Genomic DNA, 14,257 nt, shown 5'->3' on the forward strand with positions numbered 1-14,257 from the left:
TTTTCAGTAGAAATTCTCATGCCACAGAAGCTTCATCTCGTCTGGTTTAGCAATTACCCATTAACCCCAGATGCAACACTGGTTATTACTGACAGAATTCTAACAGTCTATGAACCTGTGTGAGTTTTCCATTTAAAAAGTGAAGAAAAACTTATCTGCTATTTGGAATTAAGTTTGCCCCGACAATAATTTCAGCAGAAATAAACTCCTGCTACCTAAAAGGATTAGGTTAGCAATAGAAAAAAGTGTCATTAAAAAAGAGTAAGAAAAAAAGAATTATTCATAATTCAGTTGCTAATAGATCATGATAATTTCAAGGAAGAAATCAATGCAAATGTCTTCAATGGGCTATTCAATGCTATTTCCACTCTTTTGTTTATTACTCCCATATACATGGAAGTAGAAGGGATTTACACAACTTATATCATTCTTGAAAGGCATATCTGATCTGCTTTGGAGTTAATGAAATTCTGCAGTTTTTATAAAGACTAGAAATATATAGCTACTAGGGAGAAAAAGTAAGTGAGTTTCCTGAATCCTCTACTTTCTTTTCTGATGTTATTGATATTGGGATGAATATAGTGTATTAAAAATCTCATCAGGCTTTGAAGTAATCCAGGATCGTGACCGTTCTGTTTCATCAATCATTTGTTTCTGAATGGGACTTCACTGAAAAGCTAAGCCTTGGTAGAGCAATATTGAAAGCAGTTACAGATTTTTCTGGAGAAATAGGAAGACATGCTAATATCTGTATCTCAAGTGTTTTGGATTTACTTTTATTGCCAAATTCTTATAAATTTCTTTGTAGGCATATGCTGATATTGCCTTAAGCTCCGGAGTTCAGAAATGCTTGTTCCATTTTGGACCTCACAGAAGGAGCACAGCAATATAAAGTGTGAGATATATAATTATCCTGTCTTTTGCAATTCTGTAGTGTCCAAGGTTGCTCAAAAACTAGTAAATGCTCACTCATCCAACAACTTGAATTCCTGGCGCTGTTATGAGACAGGATGTGGCAGGTGTTTCAGGCAGCTAAGGTTAGTTAGTTACTTTGGGCACAGTAGGTGAGATGTTTCTCTGTTTTTTTTTCTGCTGTATGTGCCAAAATAATTTGCTGTCTTTGGAAATATACCTTGACTTGAGTGGAGCTGTTTTAAGATGTCCTCATTCATTTTTATATAATTTCTTTCTGAACTGCTCTAAATGTTTTAGATCTATTCTTTTCAAACCTGGCAACTTTAAGATGAATAGGCCTCAACTTCCAGAATATCTCAGCTAATGTGCTTGCTGGGGAATTCTGGGAGTTGAAGTCCACATTTTTTAAAACTGCCAAGTATGGAAAAACACTGTTTTAGATAGAGAAACAAGTGGCTTTTGATACTTTTCCTGCTTCCTTCCCTGCTGAGTGATCTGCTGTACATTAACAATGAAATTGGGGCTAAACCTGCAATTCTAATAGCTAGATGGTGATGTGCAGATATGTTTAATGACATGATTTGAAGTATTTAGGTATAATGACCATGGCCATATCAAATGGGTTAATTGTATTATTAAGTCTGTATTCAAACTGTTCCTATGGCACACCATAATCTAAAACCCTCTCCATAAAAAAGTTATGCTACAACAAATAACAGGACACTTTGGGTATCTCTGAAAAGGGAAAGATGTGCCAGTACTTCTGCAAAGGTAAACATATCAGATGTAACACCATCATGATAGCAAAAATCTATTCACTGATTTGAAAATATACATCAAGCATTGCTGATTTGTCTTCCACTGATAAGGTAACCAATTGTCCAAATGCTGCTGAACTGATTTGAAAACAAATAGTGCAACCTATAATTTGATTTTATTACATTCTAAATCCAATGGATTTAATTAAAACACATATGAAATTGAGTGGAAATGCACTGCAATTGTTTCAGAATCTCAACTGTAGGCAATATATTAAGCTATTTACATTCCTGGAAAAATCAGAGCTAACATTTAGATACATATTTTTATAGATGTGTTTTAAATCCTACTCATGGCTTTTAAAGATCTCATCGGCTCCTCGTGTGTTGTAGTTCACCACAGAAGCATACTATTTTAAATATTAAATATTTTAACATTGGAATAAAGGGCGGAATAAAGATTTGAAAAACATGAATGTATGAGAACAGCCTTCTCTAGCCAATGTCTCATAAACCTGTTGGGACCACAACTCCCAGAACCCCCCCAAATCATTATAGTGACTGTAGGAATTCAGGGAGTTGTATTTCAACAAGCAACAGAACACAACACCTCAATTTTGTCATACCACTATTAACCCATAGTGCTTCTTTATTATCTTGAGAGAGAGAACACAGAAATCAAAACAAACAGCTAACACATAAATAAAAATAAACAGCTCAAGAAAATTTGCCTTGTACATATTATTCCCAGGTTCCAATCTATTCCTGCCCGTATGGACTTCCACACTGGGGGGAGGGGGAAGGCAAGTAAATGTAAGTAGGCAATTGGCAACATGAACAATTAAAGAGTGATGACTTTCTAACAATAATTAACACAAATTCAAGGAATGAAGCCTTTGCCTTTCTAAAGCTAATTCACACAGTAGTTTTCCCCCCGCTTTGCTTGATTGCCCTTGAACCTGTGGCAGGAGGAGAAAATATCGTAAACCTGTACCACACATGGCAGTTTCCCGAAGGAATATTTAGTGGCACTGAGGACTTGGCCCCTTCTGCATAGTCTAATTTCTGAACCACCAGCTTACCCTGAATGTTTCTTTTCTTCAGCAATGGCAGCCATGTTCTTCAACAATTCTTTTCAGCAATGGCAACCATGATGTTCGACAATATCAAGTAGCAGACATGATTATTCTTTGGGGAAAAATGTCTCTTTCTCTGTCTCTCTCCATACACACAATAAAACCCATTATAAATTCCCATTCCATTGAATGGTGTATATAATTGGAGGGGCACCTTTGTTCTTTCTGCCTTTGGACTACTTCCATCAATTAGTGTGTCCCCCCTGAAAGGAATTGTGGGAGTTACCTTGCAGGCAAATGCTTCCCTACCTCTGCTTTGAATTTTAATACCAAAGGCATACATCATTTTCCTTAGCAGGTGCTTATTCACACTGGGTGTATGACTCTCGTATATGTATTGCAAGGGATTAAGTATTAAAAAAAAAAAAAAAAAGCAAAATGCTCTTAAAATTCATTCGGTTGTGTTTTACATAACCCAAAAGAGACTTGATTCCCCACTCTCAATTCTTTGCTTTACTATATTGAAAACAGAAACAGTACCTTTCTGGTTTGTTTTTTCTTACAGGGTCAAGTAGCCAGGACATCTTTGCATGAAGAAGACACAGCAGGAGGACTCTGTTGTTCAGCCTTCACCACCAATAAATACAAAACTGACATTATAGTTTGGCAATAATGTGGCCTGAACAAAAGTGAATGGCATCTCCTGTTCTTATACCAAATTTAGTTTCTTGGCATCAGGGAGGGCCTATTTCTATCCCCCCAAATTTTTGTACATTTTTTTTTCATTTGCTTCCATAAATGCAACACTGACAGGTTTTTTTCCTAAGGAAGTGAAAATACACTGCCCTGGTTCATTTTCCTAGGACATGTTCACCTTTTCTAAACGATAGATCAGAAATTGAAACAGATGTGGCAATGGTGGTGGATGAAGGTGTGTTTGGCAGGGCATGATAAAAAATAAATAGAAGGGTTTGTCCTTCAGGTGTGATCTGCCAGATTTTATGCCTCCAAAAGTGGTCAAGGTTAGATCTCCACCTTTTTACAGTGAACTGTTCTAGTGTGATCCCACGTCTGTATTTTTAAAATCCATTTTGTATTAAAATTAAGTGTGTGCCTTGTCTTTACATGAAGAGAACCACAATAGTGTTCAACAAATTCGTCTGATTTGGTTATTTCCTTCATGTCTTGGATGTAAATTCAAATCTCAGACACTATTGTCTCTAATTGTTTCAGAAGTCAAATTTTGAAATTTGGCTAGAAATTTGGGATGAGGGATGTCACACTTGGATCAGTCACTGTGGATGGAACAAAATTTCTCACCTGTATTGCTTTAAACTATACATAGTGTGTGTGTATTACTGTACTACATACACACATATATGTTATGTTACAGTAATACATTGATTTTTGCAGTGTTGAACCAACTAGAAGGTAAAGATGCAAGGATTTAGCAAATGAGCTATAGATGCAAATTTTTACTGCAGAGTAGGTTGTAAACAAATCCATCTCTCTCTTTCTTTCTCACATTTAAAATATGAAATCCTATACTGTAGGGATTCTTTTTTGTTTGTTTGCTTTATAGTGATAAAAATGTTTCCAATAAGTGTCCAGGAGCCAACCGTTTGTTACTGAAATCCCCAGAACGCCATAAAATTTGCAATGCAAACAATTAGTGCTGTATGCCAAACTCTGCAAAAAATAAAAAGGAAAAAAAGGAAAAAAGCCCTCCCACTCACACTGCCTCGAAACATGAGGCTCTGCTGTACAATCTGAGATAGTCTCTTTGATTTCCATCTACTGCTTGACACGGCGGTGGCCAAGCGGAGCCTGCCTCCAGCCTGGCCTCCTTACTTGCCAAGCGTGTTGAATTGGTTCGAATGCCACAGAAGAAGGAAAGGGGCAAAATTAATAACGCTAGAGCACAACCATCAAATCATTTTCATATTGAACCTGCGTGGTCCTGAAACTTCCCCTTCCACCACTGCACCATTGTTTTTACGGGGCACGTACTCGAGGTCGATGGTGGTTTTATGCTTGCCTTTCCCACGGCTCCAGACAAAAAGTAGTAAGAAACAAAATAAAACCACCCCAAGGAAGGTGAAACAGCCCATGGCTGTCGACACCAGTATTGTCTTAAGGTCCAGAGCAAATGTATTCACATTGGTTCCATTGGAACTGGTGTCATTGGAATCTGTCATGTACATAGGAGTCCTGTTGGCATAAAGAAAACGATCTGAGGCAAACCCCTTGACGGTGAGGGTGGCTGAGGAGGTGTCATTTCCAGCAGCATTGCTGGCCACACAAACATAAATCCCACTATCTTGATCTTGAGCAAACCGGATCTCAAGTGTACCATCTGTGAGCACCGTTGCTCTCCCGCTGGATTTTGCAGTGACCAGTCTCCGTCGTGGTGTCAACCAGGCGATGGTCGGCTGAGGATCTCCCTCGGCATGACACGAGAACTGCACCGTCTGCCCTTCTTCAACCACCAAGTACTGCAGCTTCTTTTCATATATCCTGGGCTTCTTGCAAGTGAAGTAGAAAGAAAGGGCAGTGCTGTGGAAGTCTTTAAATGGCCTCTCTTTGACGCTGTCTGGACCAGCACACATGGGTTGCCGGCCACCAAACTGCAGCATGGGTTGCCTTTGTAAGATCCAGAGCAAGCGGCAGTCGCAAGCCAGGGGATTGTTGCTTATGCAGAGAACTTCCAGGGATTTGACAGAATGGAAAACATTCTCTTCCAGAGTTTCCAACAGGTTTTGGGACACATTTAACACGCGGAGGAATCGAAGGCCTTGGAAAGCATGAGGTTCAATGGCGTGCAGCTGGGCTCCTACTATGTGCAACTCTTGCAGGCGCAACACATCTGCAAGCATGCCAGATTCGATTGTGCTGATGGGGTTGTAGGAAAGATTCAGGTGGGTCAGGTAAACCAGGTGCTTCAGAGCGACATAAGGGATTGTGGACAAATTGGTATTGGTAACGGAGAGAGAAGTGAGGTTCAGGCCGTAAAGACTGTTGGCAGGGATCGTGTCGAGCATAGGCCAATAATCTATTTCTAGGTTTTTCAGGTGGAACAATCTCTTAAAGGCATACGCAGGCAACAGGTTGATGTTGAGATGTCTCAGGTGCAGGCTGATGAGGTTGTGAAGGTAGGAAAGGGCTTCTGTTGGTACAGCAGTTAGGTTGCATTTTTCCAGAGTGAGGTGCTCCAGACTGAGCAATCCATTAAAGGCCCTGTGGGAGATGTAAACCAGATCGTTATCCCCAACCTCAAGGGATTTGAGGTTGTGCAGGTCCTGGAACATGTAATCCAGCAGGATGACAATCTTGTTCTCGCTAATATCCAGCTTTGTTAAGTTTGACAAGCCGGTGAAGACTCCTAAAGGGACCAGCTTCAGACGATTCCCTTTCAGCCGCAGAGAACGCAAATTAAATAGGCTGTTAAAGGCCCCGGGCTCAACATTGCCCACGATGTTATCGCTCAGATCTATCTCTTCAAGCAAAGGGAAAGCGGTGAACTCCTCCGGATTGACACTCTTTAGCCTGTTTTTGCTAAGATCCAAGATTTTGGTCTCTATGGGGATGCCCTCAGGGATGGCAATCAGGCGTCTCCGGTGACAACTGACAGACTTATTCTGTGCTGAGCATTCACAGCGAGCTGGGCAACCTAGGGTGGAGCCTATGAAAAGTAGCAGCACAGCCAGACTTAGAAATGGCTGCCAGCAAGATATGGCTGTGTGAAGCATGACTCCACTAATGTTGTCTAATCCTCCGTCACAGGCCTGCCAAGGAGAGAAATAGAGAGAGGGGGGGGAGGGAGGGACGGAGGGAGAGAGAGAGAGAGAAATGACTATTAGTTAGGAAAACTGACAGGTCATGTTCATTTTCAGTGAAAAGCTACTGCAGCTAAATGAAACTTGAACTAATATTGAGGGATTGCATTGAAATCAAAAACAAAAAACCTGTGACCGTCCAGATGTTGTGGAACTACATGTCCTTGGAGCTGTTCTAGTGTGGTTAAGCAGCATCAGAAGAGTTGCAGATTCCCCAATCCTGACCCCCAATATGGGTTTTATGCTGATTCTCCCTCTTCAACAAAACATAATAATGCTTAAAACCCAGGCATTCTTTCAACAGAAGAGAACTACTATCAATTGATTTTCATGGTTAATATGTCAGTTATGCATTTTCTATTTCAATTCTTAAGGGGATCCTATCAATTGCTACAGTCAGTTGCTAGGAAAAGTTGTATAATTACTAGCACCATTCTGTAGTTGTTGGGGCAGTTCCTCGAACTGATTTTTGTAGCACTAGCAAACATATAAAAGGCTGTGATACACTCCTCCAGCAATGCCTCCCACACCCCTCCCGCAATCATAACTGCCTTGTTCCCTCTTTGAAAACAGGGGAATATCCTCTGGCTGAAGCTTGAATGGCATATAATTTAACTTTCAGCTCCCTAATTTTAATAGTTCTCAAATAGGTACATGAGTAGCTGTAGTTGTGGCCCACCAGGGGCCAGTGGATCTGGCAGCAGATTCTTACAGTGAGAAAGTTGGGGAGGAACAAGGACCAGTCTGGAATCTGGGGAAGGCTCTGACAAGTGCTTTCCATCGGAGGAAGAGATTGAGCCAGAGCCATCTGACAGTTATCAGCTGCCTTTGAAGTTGGACAGCAGTGGGGCAGAAGAACAGCTGGATCCTGTTCCCAGTGTGACCATGCACAGAGCTGCCAGGAGAAGGGAACAGCTAAGGAACAAGGGTCAACTTGAGAGTAAAGCCACAGGTGGATGGTGAATGGCCCCTCCCATAGGGAAAAAAGAGGAGCGAAAGGGGAGGGGAGTTTGCAGGAGACAATTAGTTCAATTCATTAGAGTGAAGACCTGTTCCTGACTTCTTTCCAAGTATTGTCTGCTACAGAGTGGCGTTTGAAAGATATCGGCCTGGCAGCTCTTCAAGACTGATAAAGGTCTGCAGTTGTGAAATCCCTTGAAAGACTGCTGGCTGGGACTTTGCTGGAGAGGAATTCAACTAATCAAAATGTGTTTTTTCAGGATGAGGAACCGGCTTGTGCTTTTGGAAAGCCTAGGTCAGAACAACTGTATTATGAAGTGCCAAACCCTTCCCTTGAGATTCTTTTATACCAGCTCCCCCAAACACGACATTCAATCCAAATTATGTTCAATTACAACCCAAACCAGCTTGAAAAGACCTTTTGTCCAACATACTTGGAAGGCACCAATTTGCGCAAGGCTGCTATTTGCTACCAATGTTTTTACTGTGTTGGTTTTGATAGACGATGGTGGGCTAAATACATGACTGGTTACTCTTTCATATAGGTACAAAATTTTTCTCATATGCACAAGCCTCTAGTCTTCTCTGCCACTGAATTCATATATGCTGGTTTTGAATTTAATGGCATTAGGTAATAAGGAATAGCTCTAGGTGGAAGCCTATTTGGGTCCACTTCAGGTAGTCCTCAACCACAGTTGAGCTCAAAATTTGTGTTGCTCAGCGAGACAGTTAAGCATGTTTTGCCATTTTAGGACCTTCCTTGCCACAGTTGTTAAGTGAATCTGCAATTGTTAAATTAGTAACATAGATGTTCAGTGAATCTGGTTTCCCCATTGACTTTGCTTGTCAAAAGGTCACAAAAGGTGATCACATGACCCTGGGACAGTTCAGCTGTCATAAATATGAGTCAGTTGCCAAGTGTCTGAATTTTGACCTTGTGACTCTGGGGATGCTGCAATGGTCATAAGTGTGAAAAACAGTCATGTCTCTTTTTTCAATGCTCTTGTAACTGAATGGTCACTAAACAAATAGTTGTAAGTTGAAAACTACTTGTATACAGGCAGTCCTTGACCATAATTGGGGCCAGAATTTCTATTGATAAGGTCATAAAGCACAATGTCCTGTGAGTACCCCACTTAGTGACAGCAATCCAGGGGCTATTAAGTGAATCATTAGCCAAGGAGACACTCAAGCTAAGTCAGTGTGGGCTTGGTCCCTCCGACCTGAGCCTTGATATGGTAAGGATTCCACAAACAATTCCATCAACAGACACTTTTGACCTACAACCAGCCTACGGACCCCCCAGAATCCAAATCAACCACACAGCCAGTCAGAGACAGCACCAAACCTTAACCAATTCCCACTGCCCAGCAGTTCACCTCCCAATAACTCTGACCCGTTAATCTCCTTATCACAAGACCCATCACAAAACTCCCTGATGCTGACCCATCACAAGACCCTCCCTTGACACACCCATACCCGAAGCCCTTATAAACAGAACACAGACACTCACATCCCCTAAACTCCACTGAAGATGTTACATAGCCTGGTAACGAAATGTTCGGAAACCAACCCACAAGCTCGGAGACTGAACCTTAACCCTCACCCTACTCCTGAGCTACAGATATTCGCCACTATTGTAATGGTAAGGGATTGCCTCCAACTCTCTCCACTGTGCTGCAGCTGACAAGCATCCTGAAGAACAACTGGTTCTGGAAATGCTTGCCTTGCTGTGGCTCTTGGTGCAGTGTGGTTCAGGGGCTGCAAAGAGTTCCTAGCCACAGAGAAAAACCTCTGCCACTTTTAGGAGCCTCAGCCCCCTCAGTGCAGTTTAGCAGCATGGCACCATGCCCAGGGAAGCCCCAACAATGTGGCATCAGGTTGCAGTATCATGAGAAAGCCCAGACCAAGCCCGCTTGGAGCAAGAAGCTGCCAGGATCAAGAAGAGAGAACAGAATCACACAGTTGGAAGGGATCTTGGAGGTCTTCTAGCCCAACCCCAGTTCAAGCAGGAAACCCAAAGGTGCTTTTTCAAGAGGTAACTGGACTTTCTGGTTTCTTGCTTCTCATCCGAGAGCTTCTTCAGCTCTGATTGGATGGAAGCTTCTTGGATGAGAAGCAAAACGTCTTCAAAGAAAAACCAGAAAGTCCAGTTGCCTCTTGAAAAAGCATATTTGGGACAATTGAGAATCTCCATCGACATTCAAACAGGAAAACCTATACAGGTAGTCCATGACTTACGACCACAGTTGAGCCCAAAATTTCTGTTGCTAAGTGAGATTTTGTTAATTGAGTTTTGACCCATTTTACCTTTCTTCCCACGGTTGTTAAGTGAGTTGTTAAGTTACTGACATGGTTGTTAAGTGAATCTGGTTTCCCCACAGACTTTGCTTGTCAGGTCGCAAACAGTGATCACATGATCCTGGGACACTGCAACTGTCATAAATATGAATCAGTTGACAGGTGTCTGAACTTTGGTCTGGTCATTAGTTACTTTTGTCAGTGCCATTGTAACTTCGAATGTTCAATAAATGAAGTGTTGTAAATTGAGGACTAACTGTACCATTTCAGACAAATGGTTGTCCAATCTCTTCTTAAGTGTCCAATCTCCAGTGTTTGAGAACCCACAGCTTCTGGAGGCAAATTGTTCCACCGATTAATTATTCACACTGTCAGGAAACTTATCTTTATTTCTAGGTTGCTTCTCTCCTTAATGAGTTTCCACCCATTGTTTCCTGTCCTGCCTTTGGTGCTTGTGGCAGCCCCTCAAATATTGGACCACTTCTATCATGTCACTAGGCCAGGGGTCGGCAACCTTAAACACTCAAAGAGCCACAAAGGTCCTAACTGGAAGCCCCCCATTCAATTCTGGAGCCGATTGGAAGTCCGGTACCCCCACCATAGAGTCTCCCCCCCCCTGCGTGGCATCCTTTTTCCTCTACCTGTGCTAACCGAAAGTCCTATCAATTGTGGAGATGACCTGAAAAACCCGCCCCTTGCCATAGTCTCTCTTCCTGGCGCACCGTGCTCCCCCCAACCAGAAGTTCCTCTCAAAATTGTGGCACTGACCGGTGACAGGGAGCCACAGCAGAGGGATGAAAGAGCCACATGCAGCTCCAGAGCTGCAGGTTGCCGACCCCTGCACTAGGCAAAGTGAAAAGAAGGACTTTCACAGAGAAGGTTAGCTACAGAAGTAGGAGCTACTGGGGCCCAAAAGGCATAGATGGAGGAGAGATAGGTGGTAGGGGAAAGGTGAAGTAACCCTATGGTGTTAAGTGCGTCTATCAGTCTGCCAAGTGCCCAAATTTTGATCATGGGGGGTGAGTGGGAGCTGCAATGGCTATTTCTTTTGGGTCTTGTCATAAGTTTCTTCCGTCATCACTGCGTAGCATCGAGCAGTTGCTGCATAATGATCATACATTGAAGATTACTTAAAACTAATTTTCTCCAAGCTCTCATTCTGATTTTTGGGCATTCAGTGGATGTTTTTCAACCACTTTCTTTCTCTCAAAAAGAATGAGAAAAGGGAAGAAGCAAGATAAATTAGATTGATTTCTCTACTTTTATCCCCAGCATGAATGCTGATTATGATCTGCATTCTTGTTCGTCGAAGGAAATGGTATTGTTAAGATCTAGAAACATCTAAAGAACTGCTGACACATTTTCTTTATGAGTACCAGTTATTTTTATAATTACAAGTCACTGTGGAGAAACAGCTGGGATTGGAGTGCAGAATTTAATAAAGACACTGAGCATTACATTTGGAGTACTGCAGGTCTCTGTCATTCTTTTTTATTCTCTACTGAATACTAAAATAAAAACACAAGAATAAAAGCCATCATTCAAGCCTTTTCTTCCATTCCTGTGTGGTTTCAAACTATGGCAACTGTACTAAACCAAAAATGGTTTATTTATTCATTCGCATACTTCAAGCATTAGACTAAGCTAAAATCCTATTATCTACCTACCTACCTAATCCATGGGTGTTAAACTCACTATGTCACATCCCTGTCATGTGACGTATCACGTTTTTTCCGTTCATGGAGGTGGGGTGGGCGTGGCCTGTGTGTGATGCATCTGACCTGAGGGCTGCCAGTTTGACACCCCTGATCTAACCTATCTGTCTGATCTTTATTTATCTATTTGTTTCCTACCTTTATTATTTTACAAATTACTCAAGGCAGTGAACATATTCAACACACCTTCCTCCAGAAGTGGTATTTAGCCAGTTCGGGTGAACTGGCAGCGGCGGCTGTGGGAGGCTCCACCCATATTTGCAAACTGGGAGGGAAGGTAAGTGAATCCCACCATTGCTTTCCTCAACAACTTTGTGAGATGAGTTGGGCTGAGAGAGAGTGTGACTGGCCTAAAGTCACCATATTATGTTTTTCGGGCCAATGCTTGGATGGAACAACGCCTCTTGGCTGACATGACAAAGGTTTTGAACTGAATTCCACACTGGAAGGTTAGACTGGGAAGAATAGAAAAAAAAGTCTATTCAGAGGCATAGGGACATTACTTCCATCTGTTGCCTAGAAAGTTATGAAGTCAAATATGGTTGAGCATACAATGAAAATGTCTTTCCTTTTTTAAATCAATTACAAATATAAACTTGGTTTGTTGTATGAATGTTTCCTGGCTTGTTCCAGATTTCTTTTCAGTTCTATATCAGTTTCTAAGCATTCCGCAAATTAACAAGACATGCTTGGTGAAAAACTTGTTATTATCCCCCCCCTCACTATGTTCCTGATTCAATTTGAGGGAAGGGGTGTTCAAATATCTTTCAAGGGAGAAGAAAATTTTAGTGAAATTCTCATCAGTATATATGATATTCTTATACTTTTGCAGAAAAAGATCCATTTGACTTGCATTAAACGATGATCTCTCTGGGGATCTACGACTTTCTGTGCTTCTCTTAGTTTCTTTTGGAGTTTCTCAGATTGTGAGATGGGGCAGCCCAGCCAGTATACATCAGAGGGATTTAAATATCTAAAAGAAAACCAAATAGCACCCCTCCTCCCCAAATCAATCTCAACATGGAAGTAAAGTCAAAAGCACTACCATGAAAAACCCTAAATAAATTCTCAAGCATTTAAATTAGGTTGAAAAACAACCCCCCTCTCTCACCCTCCCTCCCTCCTTCCCTCCCTCCCCCCCTCTCTCTATCTGTGTGTGTGTGTGTGTGTAATAACCTATGATAAACCACAGGGTATTATTCAGGCATTAATGAAAAAGAAACTCAATGCTGTCAAATATAGTTACATTGGTGGAGATGGTGTGACAATATTGAATCAGCAAAAAAATATGAGGCTGCTATCAGCGAACAGGGCCAAGACATTTTGCAATCTCCACTAAAACTGTTCTACCTCCTTCCTGTATGGGATTTCTGATAAAGACACACATCGACACACAAAGAAACATCACAAACACTTCTTTGTCCTTTCTGGGTTATAAAAGCCCAACAATAACAAATTAAATAACTTACACATTGGATTGTTTATCGTCATAAAAACCCTCCTGTTTAATAGATCCTCAGGGAGATAGATACTTTTGGCAACATTACAAACTACTAGGACTTTATTACTTAAAGTTTATAGATGTGATTTAGAAAAAGGAAAGGCTGAGATCGAACACAGAGGTCAATTTATAGGGTAAAAGAAGTTGGGGAAATTAAAAGTAATAAATTATTTCTAATGCTAAGACAGGCCTTTTGGAACTTATGCAAAACAGTCCACTCACAAACATGTAGTGTAACTATTCTAAGCAAACAATGGTACGGAGGAAAATAATAAAATAATAAACTGAACTAATTTAAGCTAAACTAATAATAAACCTATTCACAGCTGAATATAGTTGGAGAAATTAAGAAGCCATATGAAATTGCTCTAGATTCATTTTCTATATATCGCTCTAGTATTCTGATTGATGGCTGTTACTGTTCCTATTGTTGTTTCTCCCACATGAATACAAGATCCATTTGTTTTGTGCTGTGCATACCTAGTTCTTAAAGTGAAGCTCTCAGTGCATGATCTGACAAGTTTTGTTTAATCAGTCAGCTTTTCACAAAGGCTGATTCTGGGTAGAGCTCAGAAGGAACAACTAGCCTAAGATTATGCAGCTGTCTTCAGTGCCTAAAGGGGGAAGGGGGAGACTACAACCTGTGTCTCCCTGCCAGTAGTCCACCATCTTCACCACAATACCGCATTGGTTCTCCTGACTAAAAGCTCCTCTTGAGTCTTGTTTTTCACACCACCATGAATCTTTTCAAGAAAAGAAAGAAATCTGATAGGGAAGGACATTCTTCCAGATTTGAAGAAGAAATGGTGACCATTTGTTGGCAAACAGGCCGTACCATTTACTTCTCATCGACCCTACAACTCTGGTATTCCCTTGGTGGATCTTGTAACCACATGGAAGATAAACAAATACTACAACCCTGGAACGGAAGTGGTAGTTTGGAAAGCCAGATGGCTGGTTCAAAATTCTCATCTGAATAGACGTATAGGGCAGTGATGGCTAACCTTTTTTGTTGTCGCGTGCCAAGAGTGTGCATCCCCGTGTGACAGTGCTTGTGCATTCCCACACCCATAATGCAATGAGTGTGCGACCCACACCCTAAGACCTGCTGCACATGTGCATGTGACTCCCCTGCAATCCCCCCCCCCCGTGAATGTGTATGCAATCCCCCCTGTTTTGGGACTAGAAGGCCTCC

General features: G+C 41.5%; 1 protein-coding gene across 2 annotated transcripts in view; it reads right to left on the bottom strand.

Moving 5' to 3' along the window:
- Positions 1–3,513: 3,513 nt before the first annotated feature.
- Positions 3,514–14,257, bottom strand: part of LINGO2 (leucine rich repeat and Ig domain containing 2) — a 773,861-nt gene continuing 763,117 nt past the window's right edge. For both annotated transcript variants that reach the window (XM_087716140.1, XM_087716141.1), the window contains one exon: positions 3,514–6,534. In XM_087716140.1, the coding sequence (XP_087572266.1) occupies positions 4,678–6,498 (1,821 nt within the window). In that variant the 5' untranslated portion in view covers positions 6,499–6,534 and the 3' untranslated portion in view covers positions 3,514–4,677. The remainder of the gene's footprint in view (positions 6,535–14,257) is intronic.

The sequence above is a fragment of the Thamnophis sirtalis genome, unplaced genomic scaffold, assembly GCF_051295495.1.
Source record: "Thamnophis sirtalis isolate CommonGarterSnake01/CBP01778 unplaced genomic scaffold, rThaSir2_p1.2 scaffold_5, whole genome shotgun sequence".
Classification (NCBI taxonomy): domain Eukaryota; kingdom Metazoa; phylum Chordata; class Lepidosauria; order Squamata; family Natricidae; genus Thamnophis; species Thamnophis sirtalis.